This window comes from Prosopis cineraria, unplaced genomic scaffold (assembly GCF_029017545.1).
Source record: "Prosopis cineraria cultivar Desert tree isolate PC_DT_omini unplaced genomic scaffold, ASM2901754v1 PC148, whole genome shotgun sequence".
Classification (NCBI taxonomy): Eukaryota; Viridiplantae; Streptophyta; class Magnoliopsida; order Fabales; family Fabaceae; genus Prosopis; species Prosopis cineraria.
This window is the reverse complement of record NW_026555475.1, coordinates 40,209-64,967: the sequence shown is the minus strand read 5'-3', so window position 1 is coordinate 64,967 and position 24,759 is coordinate 40,209. Positions and strand designations below refer to the sequence as shown.

The following is a 24,759-nucleotide window of genomic DNA, read 5'->3' as shown; positions in this document are numbered from 1 at the left end:
GAACGAGAGATCAAATTCCTTGAAAGCTGAATTCTAGATATTCAATCCACCAAACCAAAGAGATTGGGCCAGTTCACAATGAACAAGATCACAATCAACAGTTTTCCTATATACATCTTTAAAATTTTAAATGAGATTAATTAGACTGATTGAGGGATAAAATGGTAAATTGAGGTATATTCAGGTTATTCATAGTGGACAAATGACCATTGGGTCTATTGGACCCTAAATGAGGATTAGAATTGGACTCTAGACACTATTGAGCCACCTTGGACCCAAATTAAAGGGCTAGAATTAGGGTTCTCATTCTATGTCATCCACTGCCATGAATGACAACATGTGTCAGGCACGTTGTAAATTTAAATACCAAAATGCATCTAAGCTGAAAAAAAACAAAAGAAAGAAAGGGTGAGCAAGAGAGAGTGTGTGGAGCTCTGCTAGCTAGTGCTTGTGTTTTGCAAAGCTTTTGGGCCATTTGGAGCTTGGAATCAAGTGAGTAAGCTTCTAACCTTCCTCTCCCCCTCTCTTGAGCGTTTTTGTGTAGTTTCTTGAGAGCGTTTGTATGGAGTCCAAAATGGGGTGAGTTTTATCTAAGTTTCTAACTCCAATGGGATGGTTTGGACGTTTATTTAAGTGACTAATTATTAAGTTAGGCTATTGGGGTGTTTGGTGATGCGAATGATAGGTCTAGAGTTAACCCTAAAGCTAAGCAACCTAGTTAATGATAATGGGATAGTCTAATGGTATTATTTAGACTAATGATTGGTTAAATAAGTTACGGAAGTTAGAAATGAGCATGGGTATAGCTAATGACCATAATGGGAATCTTGGGGTTAGGCTTTGATTAGAGCTAATTAAAGATTATTAGACTTGATTACAGCTAATTAAAGTTTTTGAATAATTCTATTTTGTGTTATTAATAACATATATTTAATATTTTTAAGTGTATATATTTGGTAAATAGATCTTTAGGAACATATGGAAATCAATAGGAGTGGTAGACAAGAAAAAAAAAAATGAAATCAAGTACATGCAAATACAAGTAAATATTCCAACTTTATTCCTTAATTAGAATGAAGATTATAATATTGGTTTAATGAATTTAATTTTTTTTATTTTTTATAGTGTCCTCAACAACCAGGAAGTATAGAGTGCAGTTATTATGTGATGCTTTTCATGTATAAAATTATCACTCAAAGTATTATTCACTCATTTGATCAGGTAATAATTTGTTAATAATGATTTATAATTATGAAGTTGGCCGTATACTTGAGTTATTATTATATATATATATATTGTTATTAAATTTGTAGCACTTCATAGAGCCATATTCTAAGCAAGAGTTGATACATATACGCAATATTTAGTCTAGTTTTTTCTTAAAATTAATAGGATTATAGTAGAAACTTTCTAGATATTTGTATTGGAAATGTAAATTTTTAGTTCATATGTTTGTACTAGATATATTTGTATTAGTCTATGAAGTTACTGTTTAGATACTAATGCAAGTTTTGTAAGTAAGGGATGCATATAGTTTATAGGTGATACTATAAAAAAATATAGTACTTACTGCCACAATTTGTTATAACTAGTAAAAGATGCATCTATGACGACATTGTGAACTACAATTGTTGCCATAAATGCATCTTCAAATGCATCTTTTGCATAGGTGAGCTAGGTCCTGTGACAAAAAAAAATATTTTTCGTCACTTGTTGATGCTATTTTTTACCACAATTGAGTTGGAACCTATGGCAAAAAATAGCATCTTTCGCCAACAGTTCCTTGACCTATGACAAAAAATGTCAATTTACTATCACACAAATCTTCTACGATATAACATCTTCTGTCACCAAAAATACGTTTTAACTGTAGCAAAAAATGCATTTTGTACAAATGATAGATTGACTAGAGTAATTGAGCTTGTTGGGAGCTCATTTGAAACTATAACAATGTAATATAACTCTTTTATTAGAACGCAGAATTTGTACACATCCAATCGATTGGTCTAAGGTCCAATCACTTACATGATACTATACCCTTAAGCTTATCGCATAGAATCTTTCAAGGGCATAGAAAGATAAACAAAGAAGCATAACTTTTTCCCAAAAATTATGTAATGAACAGTTTTCTAATGATGTCGTCATCAATAACGCCTAATGAAGGAAATAAGAGGATCATACACAACTTGCTTAGCATTTTCACCAAAAATGAAATTCGAATGAGCATAATTATCTATAAAGTTCACAACAAGCTTATCTTGATCATGATGTTGAAGGTCTGTAACCAATGTTTCACATCTTCAACATCAGATAAAGCATCAGCTCCTCCATTACTGAAGAAGAGAGGAATGTCATTGGGAATTCTTGACATGTCATAAAATGGAGGGCTTGACTGTCCGTATGTTTTGTGTTCTCATCTTTGTCCATGTAGTCATACATTGTTACGTTTCTCCTCTGATCAACTGTAATAATGGTCATTTATATATGTATATATGTTAGAAATTCTTCGACCATTTCATGAATAATGACATAAACAATTCTTCAACTTTAAGAAATAGAGACACACACATGATATATGAACAAAAATATGAGTTTCATATCATTCAAATTTTTCACTCAACGTTTTTTATTTTTTATTTTTAATGAAAACTGGATAAGTTGGGTCTTGAAAGCTTAATAGGATCAAGATGGTAGTCGACTTTTCTTAAAGAGGTTTTATTAAAAAAATTACAAATTAACAACCAATTTTTGCGCCTCACATTACCAATTTTGTTTATCTCTAAGTAAAGTGTACCATTTGAAATATTCATTTTCAGCATACTTTTGTAATCAAATACCCATCTATACTAATATTTAACTATTACAACATGATATATAACACGCGCGCGCACCCCTAAGCATTTATCATATCCTACCACTGCACTGCTCATATAGCGAAAATAAATTTTATTTTTACTGAGAAATAATAAGAAATACTACCTGCACGCACATATGTATATGCCAGATGAAAATGATAAAATAATATTATATAGGAATACTTACTTTGAGAGAGATGGATCAAGTTCTTTGTAGATGTTGATTGAGGTTCATAATCAAAAAATGTTGTGGTTATTGCAGAGCTTTGGCAGCAATTTGGACCTGAAACCATAACAAAATGTTTATTTTACTTTCATCAATTTTTTTGAAAATTTTATTATTGTCATTCACATTTTAAAAAATAAATTATTTGTATTTCATTAAGTTTCAATCATTATATCAATATATATATTATTAGTGTTTATATAATATAATATATATAACAAGTTATAACACTATCGTCCTTGGATATATATAGATATATATATAGTAGATATATTCATTTTAAAAATTCAAGATATTTGTATAGTGTATAGTTTACCATTATTTAAATCAATATCAATATTTGTATCAATCATCAATATGAATACCAATATACATATAATTATTATCAATATTAATATAAAATATAAAATTTATAAGGGGGAATGACATTTGAGGGCCAAAAGATTGAATTAGTTCAATATTAGGACTAATAAATTTGAGAATACTAAAAGAAGGATTAACTGTCTTTTAAATAATTCATTCCCTTATTCCTTGGTTTTCTCATTAATTTGTAAGTGATTCATCTATTTATGAAAAAAGGGAAATTTTATCTTCTATTTATTTGGGGGGGGGGGACGAATAGTTTTCATGACTTTGAGTAGTTTGATGCTCATATTCTTTAATTCATAACTTGGTAGATATTAATTTGTAAAATATTCATCTATTTATAAAGGAAAAACGATAAGTTAAATTGAGAAAATATTATTTTTTTCATAAAACCAGCTAGAGATATTATTCTAATTCTTTGATTTAGAACTTCGTAATAGTTAGTTTACAAGTGAGATTCATCATTTCATTAAAAGAAACATACCAGTAAATTCACTATTTGGGTCAAATCACTAAAGCACCTTCGGTCCTTTTGTTTCAAATTTTCAAATTTGTTATCCTCAAATAAAATTAATTCAAATTTTTTGTCCTTAAAAATCATTTCCAAATTATATCAGTGTCCAAATTCATAAGTCATAACATGTGCAACTTATTTCCTAGGCCTTATAATGCTTGCTATATCATGTTTTGTCATTATATAACTTTTTTTGAAGCGAAAATATAAAGTATCTGATAACATGTAAATGTCAGTAATATTATTGATTATATAATACCACATAGATGAATGTATTAAATAAACTCAGAAAAACTCTATCACGTACGTATCCAATTTTATACGTAGTAACTTCCATGTTTTACACACACAAAATGTTAAAATTAATTTTAACCACCTTATTTCATGTAATTTTTCATCCCTCATACATATATATTAGCTAGCTTCTAGATTCATCCCTGGATGTTCAAATGTGTAAATCTCTCCAAGGTTGTCAAAATCTAATAGGTAGCATATATTTTTTATTATAAAAAATAAGAAAATAAGAAAATTAAATTTAGACCTATAAAATCAAGGTAAACAATTTACAATATTAGGTCATGATCATTATTAAATAAAATACCTGTGTATAGGTTGATATAATTGGAGCAATTATTAGTACGGCAAAATAGCTTGATAACCATTGTGATAGTGGTCTTGTGTTCATGTATATATGAGAAGAGATGATCAGTTGAAACACATACATGCATACATATAGTAGCATATGTATGTATCATGTATGTCCACTTAAAGAAAATATTAAATTGCAAAATTAAATGTCAATCTTCAATTAATCATATCATGAATTTAATGTGCTCTTTTTTTTCATACTTATGCCCTTGAAGGATTTTGAGCCATACATATATAGCTTACTTCAATTTTAGCCATAGTGCAAAGTAAACTGAACTATAGACAAAGGAAAAAAAATTGATTTGCCATTAAAATCTAACCAGATGAATGATACTTAGGTTCAAAAGATGAATTTAATGAAAATTATCTTCGACCAAACAATTTTAGTTAAATAGATTAGTTGTATGTAGATTTAGATGGTGACAAAAGAGAAATTCTTATACAGACCTAATGCATCATGTCATATATATTCTATCCAATAAAAACTTGTCATGTTACACTTGTTTAATCATATAAAATCTAATATATTATTGTCTTTAATGACTTCAATTTAGAACAAAGTGCCTCTTTAATTTCCTATGTCTCTCTCTCTCTCTCTTTCTCTCTCACAATTAATGACATAGTTAACTTATATTTAGAGCCATCTGATATGACATGTTTTTATTGGACAAAGCATAGATGATATGGTACATCAATTCACTACAAAAAAATTGACTTTCAACCGCGACAAATGTCACCGCTAAAAGTTAAAAAGTTGCCACTTCAGCGATGACAAAAAATTACCACAATGTCGCTGCGAGAGCTCTTGTCACTGATTCAATCTGCAGCAACAATAAAAGTCACCACTGAAAGATGAGAATCGGCAGCAACAAATGTCACTGTAGAAAAGTTTTGTTACAGCCAAACGATAATTGTAACATCTCAAAAATTTTAAGACTCAAATTTATTTTAAAAAATAAAATAAAATATTTATAATTAAATTAAAATTTAGAATAATTTAATAGAGGTCTAGAGTTTGAATTTTTCTCATCAAAGTTTGGTTTTGTTTGATTTTTAACTATGAAAAAAATTACCAAAGTTGACCCGGGCTTTTGTGTTATAATAAAAATGTTGGGCCCTTTATTGTAATTTTTCCCAAAGTCTAATATCAGCAATTTAAGAGGGAAAACAGACGCAGAAATGCAGAAAAGGAAAGGAAAAGAAAGGAAATGCGTGAAAGAGAGAGGAAGAAGAAAGGAGAAAGAGAGGGAGTTAGGCTCGGATTCAGGAAACTTTGCGGCCGTTGCAAGCTCGGCTACGCGATAGGTAAACTCCCTACTTCAATCCTTTTCCCTTCCTCTTTGTTTTTCTCAATTTTTGGAAGAGAAAATTTGTGGATTTTGATCCCAAAGGTTTTATTCTTGTAAGCTTTTATTTTTTTGGATCCTAGGGAGGATGTTGAGTCTCTATATAGTGATCTAATATTTTGAGTGGATAATTGGATGAAAAGAGATGTTTTGGGCACAAATTAAACCCCGAGAGATTGGGTTTTGCTCCTCAATGGTTTAAGCCTATTGATTTAGTTATAATTTTGCTATTTGAGCCCAATAAGATTTAAATTAAAGTTTGGTTTTCATTATAAGGGCTAATGGTGAAAGTTGGTGACACTAAGTGAAGGTTTTTAATTAATTAAAAATTTTATAAATTAGAAATTAGGTTAGTGATGTCTAATAAATGGTTTTGGTGGTTAAGTGATATTATGTGAATGGTTGGTTTAATATATGGACCATTAGGATAGATTATGACTCATTGACCCAAGTTGTGTGGCATGAGTTATAGTCTTCATTAATGCTATTTGTCATGATAAGTGATGTGGATCACTTATATGATGTAGGGATTGTTGGTGAATTCGTTTGGAAGTTAAGGAACAAGCCGAGCCCTATTTTATACAAGAGGAACCCTTTTGGTACCAAAGGGTTGAGGTAACAAGAAAATTTATATTTCTTATTACTTTGTTTTAGCTATTTTTGAATAAATATTACTAGCTATCATGCATTACATGTTTTAAAAAGATTAATGTCCTTTATAAGGGGTTATGGGGTACTACTTTAATTATAGTGCAATATGTTTTTTAATTGTTTAACAACAATATTTTTATGGAAACGAGATTTGTTTACATGTATTTTAATCATAAGGAATAGAAGTTGCACTTAAGGAATTGTAACTAAGTAAGGTACCTTAGATAGGCTAAAGAATCGTTTAAGGGAGATTTATAAATGTTATACTACCTTAGAGTGTTGAAGTGGTCAATACTCGTGAAAGATAGACACGAATAAAAGGCATAATCTCGATAGGAGTTCACCAATGAGAAGGTGTGGACTTTTGATATTCTATGGCACACTGCCAGTACTCAATGTTGCCTTATGTATTATGGGCTCAGTGCACTAAAATAGTTAATGTATTGAGTGTTCGACACCTCTCAGTGGGGAAGGAAATCCAACATGAATGAAGTGTGAGGTTGAGTGCCGAGGCCAAGATAGCCCTCACATGGAGAGTAAGTCGGGCTGGCTCTGGAAGGGAGTTAGCTTTGACTGTTCAAGATTCACGTCGAAGGGACATAGGTGATTCGGTGGATTAGATCATGCCTTAGATTATGTTTTGTGCCTGTGGAGGTACAAGTAGGTATAAGGTTTACCTGCGAGTTAAAGAGTGCCAGGGAGCATTCTGTTGGTCATAAAAGGCCATACCAGCCTAGGTCATGCATTCATACAGTTTAAATGGCTAAATTATATACTATGTTGAATTTATTATTCGCTTATTTGATTATGGCTTGCTTTGTAATAATCAATGTAGATTTCTCTGTTACTGAGACTGTGGTTGTCTCACCCCTTTCTTTTCAATATTCTAGGTCCAAGGCAAAGGAATCAGTGAAGGACGGGGAAAGGAACAGAGTTAGGGGTTGTTTGTGAATTGTAAAGAACTGCAACCTCTTTCTTTTGAGAAAATCTATTGTAATGTATTTAGGATTAGGGTGCCAGTAGGATATGATTATGTATATGTGCGTGAGTATGTGTGGATTGTATGGCTTGTGTATGAATTTTTAATTGCTTGTAGACTTATGGCTAGGAAACTTGGCTATAGTATGTGGTTTTGATGGATTTATTTAGTAGACCAAGTTTTCACTACAAGCAAATATTTATTTTGATATATATGTGATTCCACAAGAAAATGCAAAGTGGTTGTATTGCAAATGGTATGTTATGGGCAAACATATACCTTGGATAGAGAGAGTGGGTGCGTGGGCCCCACAGAGATCTCTGAGCCAAGTGAAAATGTTTAACATGTATATTCATATGTGTATATGATATTTAGAATAGTTTTGGCCACTCTTGTGTGATTTGTGTATTTTGGAGGTTTAGGGTCCATTTTGGGAAATGGCACCCGAGTGGTTAAATTTTGATATAAAGGGTTTTTCTACCATTAAATGTTCTATCAGGTGTGTGTAGTCCTATTTGACGTGTCCAAAATGTTGCCACAAGTTTGTGACCATTAGGATGAGATTTGGACAATTTTGAAAATGGTTTTTATCAAAAACCTGCACTTTTACATCCAGGTGTCCAAATCTTAATCCGACCGTTGGATTTCTATAAAATTTGGGTCACAAGTAAAACCTTTTATAAGCTTCATGTGGGCTTTAGAATCACTTCAATCGGATATCGGACGGAGAAATGGCACACTCCAAAATTTGGTCTGGAGGAGCTGTTATGACAGCAAAGGTGCTGTTATGACAGCAATATATGTTAATATTGCAACATGCACGAAATTTAATCCATCCGTTGGATGTTTTCAAAATTTAGTATGCTAATAGTACTATTTAAAAGTGACATGTGAAATTTAGAATCACTCCGATCAGAGGTCGGATGATGAAATGGTGCACCCCAAAAGTTAGTCCAAAGGTGTTGTCATGACAGCTTTTTGACAGCAACAATAGCCAATCTTTTAACATGTCTAATTTTTAATCCAACTGTTGGATCTTTTTAAAATTTGGTACACTTATAGTACCCTTTAAATGTGACGTTAAGCTTTAAAATTACTTTGATGGGAGATCGAATGACGAAACGGTGCCTCCTAGAAGTTGGCCCAGGAGGGCTGTCATGATAGCATCTTTTTATTTCACTTTTGTTTAGCTTGCTTCCGTGCATTATAGGTAGAACCTATAATTTTTTTTTAAGTTTTAAATGATTTATTTCTTAAGTTGGTTAGACGATAAAATCCTTAACAACACTTAATTTTTTGAATTATATGATTTTTGAATAACACTCAGGGCAAGTGTTACAATAATCGCCACTGAAAGTTGAAAATCGACGGCGACATATTGTTGCCGCAAAAACCACACATAAGCAGCGACTATTTTTTCGCTGCTGAATGTTAAGTATCAGTGATGACATTTGTCACCGCGGAAGCTACCAATTAGCGACAACTTTTTTGTCACCACTGAAAAGTAATGTTGATTCTTAACTTTGAGCGGTGACTTGTATGTCGTCACTGAAACTTATAACATAAGTTTTTTTAAAAATTATAATATATTTTAAAATATGTCAACAGCGACTTGTATGTCGCCACTGAAACTTACAGCATAAGTTTTTTAAAAAAATTATAACATATTTTAAAATATGTTGACAATCAATGGTGACATTAAAAAGTCGCCACTGATTCTCAACTTTCAACGGCAACTTATATATCACTGTTGAAACTTACAACATAAATTTTTTTAAAAGATTATAACATATTTTAAAATATGTTGACAATCAACAGCAATACTAAAAAGTCGCCACTGAAAGTTTGACTTTTTGCAGCAACATGCACTTATCACCATTGAAAGTCTGACAATCAGTGGCGACTATATCTTGTCGTCGCAAAAAGTCACTATTTCAGTGGCAACTTCAAATGTTGCTACAAAAAGTCACACTTCCAACAGTGACTTTTACTGTCACCGCTAAAAGTTAAGAATCAGCGGCGACTTTTTAGTGTCACCGCTAAAAGTGATTTTTTTGTAGTGATTCCATGTAAGAATTTTTGCAAACATAAGAATTTCAACCTCAAATAAACTACTTAAGTCTTATGTGTCACTCCCAATAATTTGCAACTGCTGAGAATATCATGTTTATTAGAACTAACTCAAACAATATTTGTAACTTATTTTTGACCCAAAACATTTTTAGTATGTAATTATTAATTATTATTAAATTGGCACTAATGGCTAGCCATCTAATCTCTCTATATATATATAGTTACTAGCCATGGAATTACTTGCAAAATATGATAAGAGAATAGAGTTGCTTACCCATTACTGAGGTCAAATTCAAATATTCCATATTCGAGCATTCCTTGTTATAACATAACACATAAACGTCAACAGTCAAGCACTGGAAATTTTTAAAGTGGTGTCACTACAAAAAAAAATTGACTCTCAACGGTGATATTTATCGCCGCTGAAAAAACGGTGATATTTATCGCCGCTGAAAGTTTTCAACGGCGACAAAAAGTCGCTACAATGTCACCGCGAGAGCTTCTATTATTGATTCAATCTGCGGTGACCAAAAAAGTCGCCGCTGAAAGTTGAAAATCTATGGCGACATTTGTCACCGCCAAAAGTTAAAAAGTCGCCATTGAAAGTTTTCAAATGTGATAAAAAGTCGTCACAATGTCGCCACGAGAGCTCTTGTCGCTAATTCAATCTACGGTGATAATAAAAGTCGCCGCTGAAAGTTGAGAATCAACGGCGACAATTGTCACCGCAAAAACCACGCATCAACGGCGACTATTTTTGTCACCACTGAAGCTACCAAAAAGTTGTTGCTAAAAAGTAATGTTGGTTCACTTACACACATGGCACCACGTCACCGTCCATGTGGCGCCCTACCTCACGCCACGTGGTACCATGTCACCCTCCACATAAGGCCCCACCTCGCACCACGTGGCACCATGTTACTCTCCATGTGTCGTTCTTACCACACACCATGTGGCACCATGTCACCCTCCACGTAAGGCCCCACCTCGAACCACGTGTCGCCCTCACCTCACGCCACGTGGCACCATGTTACTCTCCATGTGTCGTTCTTACCACACGCCATGTGGCACCATGTCACCCTCCACATAAGGCCCCACCTCGCACCATGTGACACCAATGTCATCCTTCATGTGTTGCCCCTCACCTCAAGCCACGTGGCCCAATGTCACTCTCCATGTGTCGCTCTTACCACACGCCACATGTCATCATGTCATCATGTCATGAATTTATATTTCCATTTTGAAAGTTGTCTCCTCCAAGGTTTGAACCCGTGACCTCCTCTTTTTGTGTCCAACCATTTTGCCACTGAGCTGGAATAAACCTGTAGTCTATTATTGCATAATTAAATATATATATATATACACACACATATATTATTAAACTATACAAACACACATATATATTAAATATTAAATATTATAAAATATCATTACTATCCTTAAATACTTCAATTTAATTCTTTCAATTTATAAAATTATAAATTATATTATTTATTTTGTTTAAAGTAAACTATAAATATAATTGATACAATATAATTTGTATTATTTATTTTAATTTTTTTTACTTCTTGAGGTTGTTATATTATTTATTTTAATATTCATATTTATAATTATAATATAAAAAATATCTAAGAATAAATAGTAAAAATACTAATGATTATACATTAGTAAAAAAATTATAAAAATACAGACAATCAGTAGCGACACTCAAAAGTCACTACTAAAAGTCTACTTTTAGCAGCGACTTGTATGTTGTCACTGAAACTTACAACATAATTTTTTTAAAAAGAAATAAAAAAATGCTAACAATTAGCGGCGACTTGTATGTCGCCGCTGAAACTTGCAACATAATTTTTTTAAAACAAATAATCATCGCTAAATTTTAGCGGCGACTTTTTGGTGTCACCGTTGAAATTCAACGGTGACTTTTTAGTGTCCCTGCTGAAACTTACAACATAATTTTAAAAAAAATTAAAAAATGCTAACAATCAGCGGCGACACTAAAAATTCGCCGCTGAAACTTGCGACATAATTTTCTTAAAATAAATAAAAAATAATGACAATCAGCGGTGACTTTTTAGTGTCGCCACTGAAACTTGCAACATAATTTTTTAAAAAAATTATAAAAATGGACAAATCTTTCACATTTATAATAAACTATTTCTATTTTATATTTTTTAAAATTATCTTTTCTAAAGGTTTTATAATTTTAATTATTTGTCCATATGTTAAAACAGTAGAATTTATTGTTCTTCATTATAACTAGTAAAATAAAAGCAAAAGAAAATATAGAAATGAAATAGATAACACCCCTTTTGAAATAAATCAACAAAGATACATGAACATAATATCACATATAACTTATAAAAAATTGATATTGCCAAGTAAGTTTAGTAACAAACAGAGAATATTCAAGAAATATAATATTCAAAAATCCTGTAAAAGAATAGAAAAGTTAGGCAGTGGTGTTCCTATTAAGTCTAGGAAGAACAATATCAATATAAAATAAAACTTGTAAAAATAGAAATATAAGATGGTTCGATAAGATATTAGGATCTAAGTCAAAAAAGAAGAATAAGATAAGTCTTAAGAGTCTTAGTCTATAACCAAATAGGAATAGTGAACCTGAAAGAAAAGTAGAAGAGGTAGAAATAAAGATAAGAATTGTAGAACAAATAGAAATCTCAAAAATAGAAAATAGAATAAATTAAATAAGAGAAAAATTTGAAAGAGATATTTGTGCAGAATATCCAAATTCTTTTTGAAATAGAAAAAGACACAAGAAATCATGGGTGAAAAACAAATATGACAAAAGAAGAAAAAGAAAAAGAAAAAGAAAAACAAGAGTTGAATCTTGTCAAAAAATAATTTAAGCACAAAAAAAAGGTAATTAAGTGAAGCAAATCAAAAGAGCTAATTTAACCATGATTTTTCTAAACTTCTATAAAATCAAAAGACTTTTGATTTTGCAGGCATTAAGTTAAATGGCCTCTTCTCTATCTCTTAATATAAACCTCTCTCCACTTGTAATATTACAAGATATGTATGTGTATCTATGCATACATACATACATACATACAACTTGGTTAAATAAATGAAAATGAAAATAAATTGAAATTTAAATAAAAAGAACATCATGAAATTGGTAAAACAAAAATATATTTTTTTCCTATGAAAAATACTTTAATCTAATTTTGAAAACACAAAAAAATACTAACAATCAACGACGACACTAAAAAGTCACCACTGAAAGTTGACTTTTAGCGACGACATGTATGTTGCCGCTGATACTTGCAACATAATTTTTTTAAAAAGAAATTAAAAAATGCTGACAATCAGTGGCAACACTAAAAAGTTGCCACTGAAAGTCGACTTTCAGTGGCGACTTGTATGTCGTCGCTGAAACTTGAAATATAATTTTTTTAAAAGAAATTAAAAAATGTTGACAATTAGCGGCGACACTAAAAAGTCATCGCTGAAAGTCGACTTTCAGCGGCGACATGTATGTCACCGTTGAAACTTGCAACATAATTTTTTTAAAAGAAATTAAAAAATGCTGATAATAAGCGGCGACTTTTTAAAGTCGTCCCTGAAAGTCAACTTTCAGCGGCGACTTGTATGTCGTCGTTGAAACTTGCAACATAATTTTTTTAAAAGAAATTAAAAAATGCTGACAATCAGCGGTGACACTAAAAAGTCACCACTGAAAGTCAACTTTCAGCGACGACTTGTATGTCGCCGCTAAAACTTGCAACATAATTTTTTAAAACAAATTAAAAAAATACTGACAATCAGCGACGACACTAAAAAGTCGCCGCTAAAAGTCACCACTGACAATCATTTTTTTTGTAGTGTGTGGTACTTTGATGTTAAGACAAATAGGAAGATAAAAAGGTTAAGGTATATTTTTGTCTCTAAACTATTTTTTTAAGAGCATCTTAAACTTTTATCATAGAAATTTTTCTCTTTATGTAATTAAGTCATAGCAATGTTGTCCCCTGACATTAAATGGTTAATGGGGAAATGTTGACGGTTAGCTTTGCTAACTCAAACTTAATATGAGAAGTAACATTACTATCATTTAATTATTTCAAAAACAAAATTACTTTAAAAGTAATATTATTACAATTTGAGTCAAACTTATTTTTAAGTCAGTAAAGTTGATAGCAATGTCTGCCCAATTAATGTCAAGGCAACAATGCTTCAATTTAATTATTTTAAGGGCGATATTGTGACAACAAAGAGTTTAGGACAACAAGGGCTTCCATAAAAATAATTCAAAGGCAAAAATTTATCTTAACCCAAAAGATAAAAGATAGATTGCTATTGAAGACTAGCTAAAGGTAGGATGGGGTAATGATATATTTGACAAATTTTTTTTCTTTTCAAATTAATAAATCTCACATGCAAATTTTTATTTTGAGAACTGTAAATTGTGGAATAAAAGTAACAAATTTTTAGACCAATTTACTTAAGAATCTTGGAGCACTTTTTGGTACAAGGCATTGGGAGGTTGGGATTAGTATTGATACTAGGATTGCCCAACTTTTACATGTTTGGTATTAGTGATTAATCAGTCTAATTCCAATCTCAATCTCATCTATATGAGATTACTTAATATCAACACCGGCCAGTAACAGGAAACAATCCTAGGACTGATTTTATCATCACATAAATACCCTTCCCGCCAACTTTTAATTCTTGTTCTTCTTAATGCTAAGTCTCCCTCCATCCAAGCAATGAAGGTGACATTCGAGACAATAACTCATTGATAACAAAGAACCATTAACCAGACAAAGAAGTTAGGGAGACTGGAAAGAGGAGGTGCGGATTTGATTTATGAGTGGAGTATATATTAATTTTTTTATGTTGAATATTTTATTAATTTACTGAACAAAAGAATAATTACCTCTGCAAAAGAACTTTCAGCGAAAAATCTAGCAATAGAGGTGATATGAGAAAGATAAGCAATGGGACTAAGCAAAGAAGCTGATCTCAGACTGTCCGCTAAATCATGCTTTGAAAATGCAGCCAATGCAATCAAAGATCCCTACACAAGAATTCATTGAAGTGTATTATTAGTTTTCATGTATTGCATCGAATTTTAGAAAATGATCTATTCCTTCCAATTCTAGTTATAAGACAAAATTAGTTAATTTCGTGTTTTTAAAATTATAATATTTAATATCTTAAACTCGTAAAAAACTGTGACTTTTTTATTTTAGACTTTACTAAATTAATTATCATAATGAAGTGATGTATAGAAATTAAAAACATTCTAACACTTTCTTGCAATTAAGGGGCAAGGTTGAGGGAAAAAATTTAACTAAAATATTTTTATCATATATTTAGAATCAAGTAGAGCTTTAAAGCTTCATCCTATAATTAGGGCTGGATACTACGCATAGATTTTTATATTTTATAATTTGTACACGTTATTTTGATATTTTTTTGCCAACATATTTTAAATTGATATCAATATATTGAATATTATTTTTCTCTTAAAAATTTCAGGAAATTCATTTTTTAAGAAATTTCTACAAAAAGATCTTACCTACACGTTCAATGTTAAATGTCCACGCTCTTTCTGGTAAAAATTGTTTGAGAAAAATGTTGTGAAAAAAGAATTATGGAAAAATTCTGTATTATTTGTTGGGGGAATGGCGCTTAGTGTTATTTAAGCCAAGAGGTCTATTTATTAAAATTAAATTAAAAAGTAAATAATATAGCGAATTAACTTGTAAAGATTCGCCTCAAAACATTTATATATATATATATATATATATGTATACACAATATGCCAAAAAACTGCATAAGCATTTTCTTTTACAAGAATTGGGCTCAAGCCCATAAATCAAATTCAAATGGATAAGCCCCAATAAGGGAAAGGTAAGGAGTAACTGGTGATTAGGTTGAACCATCTAAGCATCATTCAGAAAAATAACTGGTGAAAAGTATGTATAATATATAATTTTTTTAATAAAAACTAGTTTGAGTATAGTAAATTATACAAAATTTGATAATATTCATGTCCTCTGAAGAATACGGTTTTTTAAAAAATTACTATTTGTATAAATATTTCCAATTTAAAAGATTTATAAAAATACATAATTTTTCTTACATATGAGACTTCAAAAATGTCACATATTTATATTTGTAACATTCACCTGAGAGTGACCGACGTAGTGCATTTTTTGTCCTGTGTGATTATTGACATACTTGATTGTAGCTGAAAGATCATATTCAGCTAACTCATCCCACGACCAATTCCAATAATCCTACAATGAAAAGAAAAGCAAAAAAGAAAAGAAGAAAAACGTGTGGATATATACATATATATATATACATACATAGTGAAAGAAAATATTATTTAAATATTTAAAAGAATATAGATTTTGTATTGCAAGCTCCGCAGAAATCTAGATTTCATGTCTATATCCACTTTCTTGACATCGGTATAGAAAAAATTAAATTAGTACTGTTATATTTTATTTTCATTCAAAATAAAAACAATGGCTAGTTGAAAGTAAGCCATAGAGAATACAAGCTTTAAAATGAACTCATCTGAATTCTATATTGTAAAGTATGCAGAAATGGAAAATTTTTAAAATTAAAAAAATAATTAATAAACTTAATTATTTAAACGGTTTTGCATTAAGAACTAATGAGTATAAGGGGTGGAATTACGTCAGGACAAATCAAGCTTCGCTTAAATTGGTATATGAATAGATTTTAGGAAAAACATAATTTTGGGTCTCAATATTTTACTCACATTTTGTTATAAATTCCTTTATTTTTTTAATATTTTAGGTCCCTCCATAAACAAAGTATAGGGACCTTTGATGGACTTAAAATACTAAAAAATAAAAGTATAGAGACCTAAAACATTCAAAAAAAGTACAGAGACTTATAGCAAAAAATAACCAAAATGTAGAGACCTAAAGTTATATTTTTCCATAAATTTTATTATAAGCTTAAGTTTAGCCTTTCTTTTATTAAGCAAGTCAAGTCAATCCAAATCAGGCCAGGCTTCAATTAGACCATATATCATAAGCATTGTGATAGGCTTTTTCATCTATTTCTACCACTCTTACCAGATCTGAAAGTAAAAGCTAAATCTAGTAGGCTACCCGTTTAAATTCATTTGTTACAAGGGCTTGGACTCTAAAAAATGACACTTTTTTAGGAAAATCAAGCTTTATAGCATAGCCATAATAATCTTTAAAAAAATGGTTCAAACTCAAGCGACCCATTTAGGTACTTTTTAATTTTACCTCTAAAAAAAATTTTTAACTTTTAAATTAAATTATATTTTAAAATATATGTTAGTACTTTAAAATTAAAAATTTTATTATTCATTTTAAATTTTTGACATCATAATTTGTATTTTAAAATATAAAATATTATAATTAAAATTTTTAATTTAAAAATTCCAAAAAATAATAAAAATGAGCTTATGGCCCAATCCTAAACCCTCTAAATAAAAACCAAACTTTAAAAATCAATTTTTTTTTAGAAAACCAGATTTAAGGGGTTGAGCAATAAAGGCTGATTTATATAGACTAGACCCACTCATTTTTCACCTTTGCCTCGATGTTTTATAAATAGGGTGGGAAGGAAGGAGTAAATGTCATGATATTAAAATCAAACTCAAATTGATTAGTCTGACCATTGAATTAGTAATTAAATTTTTAAGTTCAACTAAACAAGGGTTTTGGATGGGTCAAGTGGAGTAGATTTTATATTTTAATTAACACCCCTTAGCAAAGATATCGAATTCTGAGATTTGTAAATAAAAGAGATTATATTAAGCCAGGTTTACTAATAAAATATCAATGGAAATAACTAGAGAGAGAGAGATGATCAAAACTTACGGAAGATTTAGGAGAGAGGGATGAGTGTTGGAGGCTATATTTTGTGCCACGTGTATTTGCAATCCAAACGTCAAACCCACTGTCTGCCAACACGAATGCCAAAGATTGATTTGGAGGTAGTAATGCCCACGTGGCTCCATCCTGACCGTACACTCATTTCATTAGTCCCTAATTACTTCTTAATTAATATCAGTAACATAGAGATGATCAAAACTAATGTTATAGTCTATGACTGAAAACTTAATAAAACAAAATTCTTTCAGGGAATTTTCATTGATATTCTCACTTTTTTAATCTTGAACAAATGAGTTTATTTATTTTAAATATTAGAGACTTCGATTTGTGATTATAAAAAGATATTTATTTTCTAAAAAATTGTTTTTTATATTCTGATTAATTTAAAAAATTTAAATGAATTCCATAATATTCCATAAAATAGATAACATCTCTTTAATGTAATAATCATTCAACAATTAAGGATTTTCCAACAAATTGATAACATCTCTTTTATACATTGGGGAAAATCATACTAAGAGGACTTGAGAAGCACATTTATCAAAAACAGAAAGACCAAATAATTTGAAATTACTTTGCAAGATTAAGTTACTTAAATATAATGAAAATTTATGGTGAAAAGACTATCCTTCATATCTTTCTTTCCCCTAAAAATTCCCACAATAAATTTTTTTATAAAAATATTTGTGAGGTAGTTTTGTTTTTTACCATAAATTTTAATTAATATAGGTTCTTTAGTTTTATAAAGCAATTTCAGAATTATTTTATCCTTTTTTTTCCGATGAATATGCGTTCCAAGTCCTCTAGTACGATTTTTCCTATATATTGTTAATGTAATTTAAATTTTTAATATAATAAACATTAGGTTAACATGTGTACTGCACAAAACTCAAAAATGAATTGTATTGTTCCTATCAGATAAGAATTTAAAGTCCATTTTATACAATGAACAAGGAAAGATGTAATTGTATATAGTATATTGAGAAAAAACTACACAAATAAATATTATTGAGTAAATTCATATAAAATCATATCACTGATATTATTTTTCCTGAAGAAATAACTTATATTTGTATTTTATTTTATTAATACATTATTCATAACATATGAATAATATTCTTTTTTATTTCTCAAATCATGCTAAACAAATCAGGTAATCAGGTTTACATTGAGTTACGCAATATACATTGGATCAAAAATTTACTCGTTTAAGTAAATCATTATGAATTCAAAACACACATTTTATTCGTCTTAATTTATTATGGTAATTAAATTTTACAAGAAAAAAGTTTTATCATTCAAAATTAACATTAATTAAAAATGAAGTTTTTGCCAGATTAATTAATGTAAATTTTTTGTTAATAATCATAAATGCATTATATTATAATATAATTTCTTTTTAATCAACTGGTTGGCTTTTCAATTAAGTTTAGCCATATTAATTGACATATTTCATAAGATTAAAAATAAATTATTTTTAGATATTTTAAAAATTTTATAAAAAGACGTTTATTTTTTAAAGACATTATAAAAACCAAACATTGGGCTCGTTTTTTTTTTTAAGAATTTTTACTAAAAATCATCTGATATTTTAAAAAAATTATTTTAAAAAATTTTATGATATTTGTTTAAACTTTCAAAAACGATTATATTCTAAATGATTGTTTATAATTTTTTTTCTAAAAAATATATTTCTAATTATTTTTAGAAATTATTAAGTAACTTTAAGAAATAAATGGATATAATGTGGGAGATAAAAAATATATCATAAAAATATAAAATTGATGAAAATGTTATAAAATTTTAAAATATTCAATTAATTGATTATTTTTTATGAATAAAGATTCATGAGTATCATGAAAATATCATAAAATCTAAAATTATTAAATAATAATTATTTTTTATTATAATCAAATATAAATTAATTTTAATTTTTATAAAATATTTACAAAATAAATATCTTTTGATAAAATATTCAAACTATCTAAAAATCACTTATTTTTCATGCAGTATCAATAAAAGACTTTTAAAAGAATTAAATATCTAACAAGGATTTTGGATTAATCGAATATTTGTTAAAATAATAATTTCACTTATTAGTTTGTTGATATTTACTTGTTAAAAATTATTGTCAAATTTTAAATTTTTTCAAGAATCCTTTATTGATATTCTCACTTTATTAAATCTTAAACAAATGGGCCCATTATTTTAAATAAAAGAGACTTTGATTTCTGATTACAAAAAGAGATTTATTATGTAAAAAATTATTTTTTAGATTCTGATTAATTTAAAAAATTTTAAAAAATCGTAGTATTTCATAAAACAGAATTTAATAAAATAAGTGATTTATTTTATAAGAAAATGTTTAAAGAAACGAGCGCAATATTTTATACGAAATTATAATAGAAGAGCACATGAAGTGATACTAACGCATCTAAATATCTCATTAAAAAATTAAATTATTTGATTATTATCCACTTCAAATCAGTTAGAATATTCTCAATTAATTTACTAGGTGCTGTTCTGATTTTTTTTAAAACAAAAGATTTTGAATTTAGATAAAATCAAAAACGACTCTTAAAAATAAAATTTTCTTAAATATATGTCTTTTTTAAAAAAATTCATATAATAATTTATAGAAATAAAATATTTAAAAATTAATATGACTGAATGAATCCAAAGTTGTCCAACATGGGCATCATCATGTCCTATCCAACTTAGTTTTTTTTTTTTTTTCCTTTTTTTGACACCAAAAGAATAAATATTTCTTCTTGGCTTTACTTTTTTTTTTAATGAAAATTCTTGGCTTTACTTGAGATAAACGGCAGGGACCATGTTGTTTGGATCCTTCATCATCTCATGTTCATTTAATCACATACTTTAAAAAAAGCATAAATTGGTTATATTAACTGAAAAAATATACGGGATAAAATATTAAACAATAGAAAGTTTGAAAATTCATTCGTTCATTTTTAAATTATGAGAATTGAATCGACAAAAAAAAAAGATTATAAATAAACCAAAACAATCACACCAGAATAATTATATTTAACCAATTTTCTTTTGGTATCATAGAAACTTATTTAATAGATGTATATATTACAATAGATAATATTTTATAAAACTAGTACAATATTACCCCTTTTTTTGACAATCAATCCTAATTAATGCGTGTTAGGAGACTCATTTTAACCCACATTAACCTAAACATTAACTGTTAAAAAATGGTAAAATTGTAAAAATTATGTGCTATATTGCTTCATAGTTTTTTTTTTAAATAATGGCCCTAACTATTTCGAAAATGCTTTTGCGACAAGCATGCACTTTAACCATATCCAAATATTTTATGACGATAAATTTTTTGAACGTCACAACAACAAAAAAAAACTAAATTTTTCATATACCAAACAAATTTTATGATCAAAGCTTTCAACAATTTTTATTTAATATGTAATAAAATTATTATTATTATTTTACAAATAATTAAATTGGCCTATTAGCTGAAATAAATCTGGTGTCCCAAAAATATCGATCAAATTTTTGAAAGTTGGGAGTGTGGTTCATTCCTATTCATATTCAAAGAGTTTATCATTGATATATAAATGATTTATCATTAAAAATTTATAAAAAGTTTATCATTAACATACAACGATATATAATTGATAAATTTAATAAACTGGTCATAATACAAAATATAATAAATGTTACATTGTTTGATTAATTTACTCCTATAACATGCATTATACCTGTAAAAGACCCTTATTTTACAAAAAAATATGTAAATAAATTTGAACTATTATATATGTATATGTGTGTATGTAAAATAATAATAATAATAATTCTATTAAAATTTAAATCAAAACCGTTAAAAAGCTTTGATTTAACGGTGAAAGAGAGCCCCTTGATACATGTTTTTTCGCCGTCATGAAACTTACCACGAAGAGCCCATGTTGCAGGAGAACCGGCGGCCTATTTTCCGGCGACGACGAGTTTGATAGCCCCACAGGAATTCTCTGCATGCTAAGAACATAGCCATCTTGTGTGGTCACCTAATTAACCCAAGTAATTAACGAACAAAAATTACTTAAATTAATGTCAATATATAATAATTTGTAGTTACGTTGTATATTTCTATAATACAGAATAATGAACTTAAATTTAAAGCTGTATATCTCACCAAGTGTTCTTCACAAGTATATCCTTGTTTCTCCACCAATAAGGAGCAATATCTTCACCATTTGAATCTTTTGCGAGACATAAACCAGAAAATAGAATGACGACAAAGATTAATGAAATCTTCGCCATGATGCTTTTCCTAGGTTAGCTTCAAGTCCATACTTCATTTTATATACACATGTACTCAAGAAACAGATAAAAAAAAGAAGAAAAAAGATTTTTATTATTGTATCCTTGTAGCTGTAATTAATATACAAGCTTGTAAGTTAAACTAATAATATGACGCATCTACACTATTTTTTTTTATAGAAAAAAACTCATTATACACACTATGAATAGTATTAATGTGTGTATGTTTGACAAAATTTAGAAAATATGTGGTAGCTTTTAATTATATAAATATTATTTTATTAATTATTATCTTTAGAAAACTATGTCTACTAACAAATTTCAACTTTTAAATAAATTGAGTAAAATAAAGTCATTTCTCTTCCAAAACTTATATTTTATTCTAATTTTAAACATTTTTATTAGGAATGTTCAATTAAAATTCTAAAAAAATTATATTTTTATAATTATATATGTTGAAAATTTTAAAATTATTAATTTATCTTTATATTCTAATTGTTTACTCACTCTTCCCAATTTTTTAAATAACTTTAAATGATGAAGTATCGAGATATTTAAACAAATATTTTACAAATATTTTGTTAAAATTAATTATGACTAAATTTTTCTTATTATATTGAATTTCCATTTCATTATTTTTTTTACCTGTGTGTTTGAAATATTATTTTAGCTAACTTATATATTTAATTTTTAAAAAAATACTAAATAAATAAGTTTACATAACTTAAAAAATTTAAAATATGAATATAAAAAGTAACATACATATATATATATTGGAAACTTGAATGAATTTTAGAAAACATATATATATTTAAATAGAGATATTTTTGTCAAATATAAATAATTTAATGATTAACTAACGAATAGGTTGATAAAAATAAAAATTTTAAAATTGAAGAATGCTTTGTAAGTCTTAATTCTAGAAAAGGGTTCTTATAGGTTTTAAAAATAAAGGAACATATCTATAATTGAAATAGTATATAAGGGATATAAATGTATTTTATGTATTAGAATTTAAATTTTTTGTTTATTAATAATGGAACTATGCACAAAGCATAATGACGAGATAAGTACATTAACTTTTCTGATAGTTATCTTAAACTTAAACTTTTATTTCCTCAAGTTTGCTTCAATTATTAATTTGATCCCTCAAGTTTAATTTTTATCAATTTAATTTTTTAAATTTGTTTCAGTTATTTTGATCCTTATTGTTTGAATAAGAGATAATACTATTAAAATATGCTAATATAGATAACAGAATATTGATGGCAGTCATGCATATTGGCAAAGATAAGTGCAACTATTTAGATAGAGAAAAAAAGACTAAAAAATTTTAATAAATAAAAGAACAAAATATAACGTAAGAGATTATATTAATAAAAATTAAACTAATGTAAGGACTAATTTTTTCTCATTTAGCTACATGTGTATGTTAAGTCATTAAAATACTTAATGTATTAGATTAATTTGAGTAAATTTGTATTTTAAAATTTAAGGCGTGATAATTTAATAAAATATAAAAGATTAAATTAATAAAAATTAAACTTGAAGGACTAAATTAATAACTAAGGGAAAATTGAGGGATTAAAAGTTACACTATTTCTAACTTTTATGAAAGAAAAATTTCTAGAGTTCAAAAAAGAGGGAAAAAAAATCTAATATTCAATTGATTTGATCAAATGATCTCTTTATATAGTTATACTATTTAATATCACTTTTTTGAAAAATCATCCTACATTTAATACTTGAGATTAATATTTATTTTTTTTTAACTCCTTTTCTCTTCTTAGAATTGAACTACTATATTACTAATGAATTGAGCTAACTTCTAGAAAACGTTGTCTAGTTACATGGGCTTTTAAAACACGTTTCGTCAACATATTGCATTAAAAATTTTCAGCTAATTTTGTTGCAATGATTCCTAGATTAACATGAAGTTCGAGGATCTCTTCTAGGAACTGCATTTTTGGTTTGAAAACAAGAAGAAACAAAAATATGGTTCCAAATAAGACATAGATCACTCAGAGCAGAAATTGTTCATTCTTGCTTCATACGCAACCAAGCCAAAGAAATCTTGTCAATATGTTCAAACTTCAAAAGGTATTAAACTAGGTGGCTTATTTCTCATGCAATTTAATATTTAAATCAATAGAAAAGTTTAAATTTATACCATCCAGAGCTCTTGAGATTTTCATTGATTTTAAAAAAGAGGTACAAGTGATTTGATAGAATTTATACAAATAGTGAATAGAAGTACCCATGAGGTTATCCATAGTAATAACAATCCCACTCAGTTCGAATTAGTTTGAGCCGGTGGGATTGATAACCCTAGAATTCTGGGCTATCATTTAGAAGAATGTATACACCTGTGCTTATAAATAGTACATATTATTAGAGTTAGAAATTCGAGCGGGCTGAGCCCAACAGGCTTGACTCCATGAGAAGCCCGAATAGCCAAGCCCGACCTGAATTCCTTCAAGCTTCGGCCGGCCCGAATACCCGAATTTATATTTTTAAAATCATTTTTAGTTAATTTTTTCACTTTAAAATTAATTATTTTATTTTATAAAAAATATAAAATATATTTTTTGATACTTAAATGATGTATAGGACTCAAATATATAGTATTTTAGTATAAAATAACCTAAAACTTAATTAATTAATTAATATTTATCATATTTAATATATTTTATAAAAATAAAATATTTTTATTCGAGTATTCGGGCCCAAGCCTGAACCTGATCAGGCTTGGTCTGAATTTTCTTGAGCTAGCCCGAATAAGCCCAAACATTAAAAAAAATTATATTTTTTTTAAGCCCGGCCCTAACTTTTTTCGGGCAGGTTTGGGTCAGCCCGAATTACCGGCTCTACATATTACTAAAAAAAATTTCATTTATTATATATTTT

General features: G+C 28.4%; 1 protein-coding gene across 1 annotated transcript; it reads right to left on the bottom strand.

Annotated features, from left to right (window-relative positions):
- Positions 1-2,242: 2,242 nt before the first annotated feature.
- On the bottom strand, positions 2,243-21,890 carry LOC129295580 (triacylglycerol lipase 2-like). The gene is made up of 7 exons (XM_054934116.1): positions 21,886-21,890; positions 21,725-21,776; positions 21,483-21,596; positions 17,533-17,673; positions 15,826-15,936; positions 14,568-14,708; positions 2,243-2,392 (listed from the first exon to the last, which is right to left on the bottom strand). The coding sequence occupies exons 1-7, from the start codon at positions 21,888-21,890 to the stop codon at positions 2,243-2,245; spliced, it is 714 nt and encodes a 237-aa protein (XP_054790091.1).
- Positions 21,891-24,759: the final 2,869 nt, after the last annotated feature.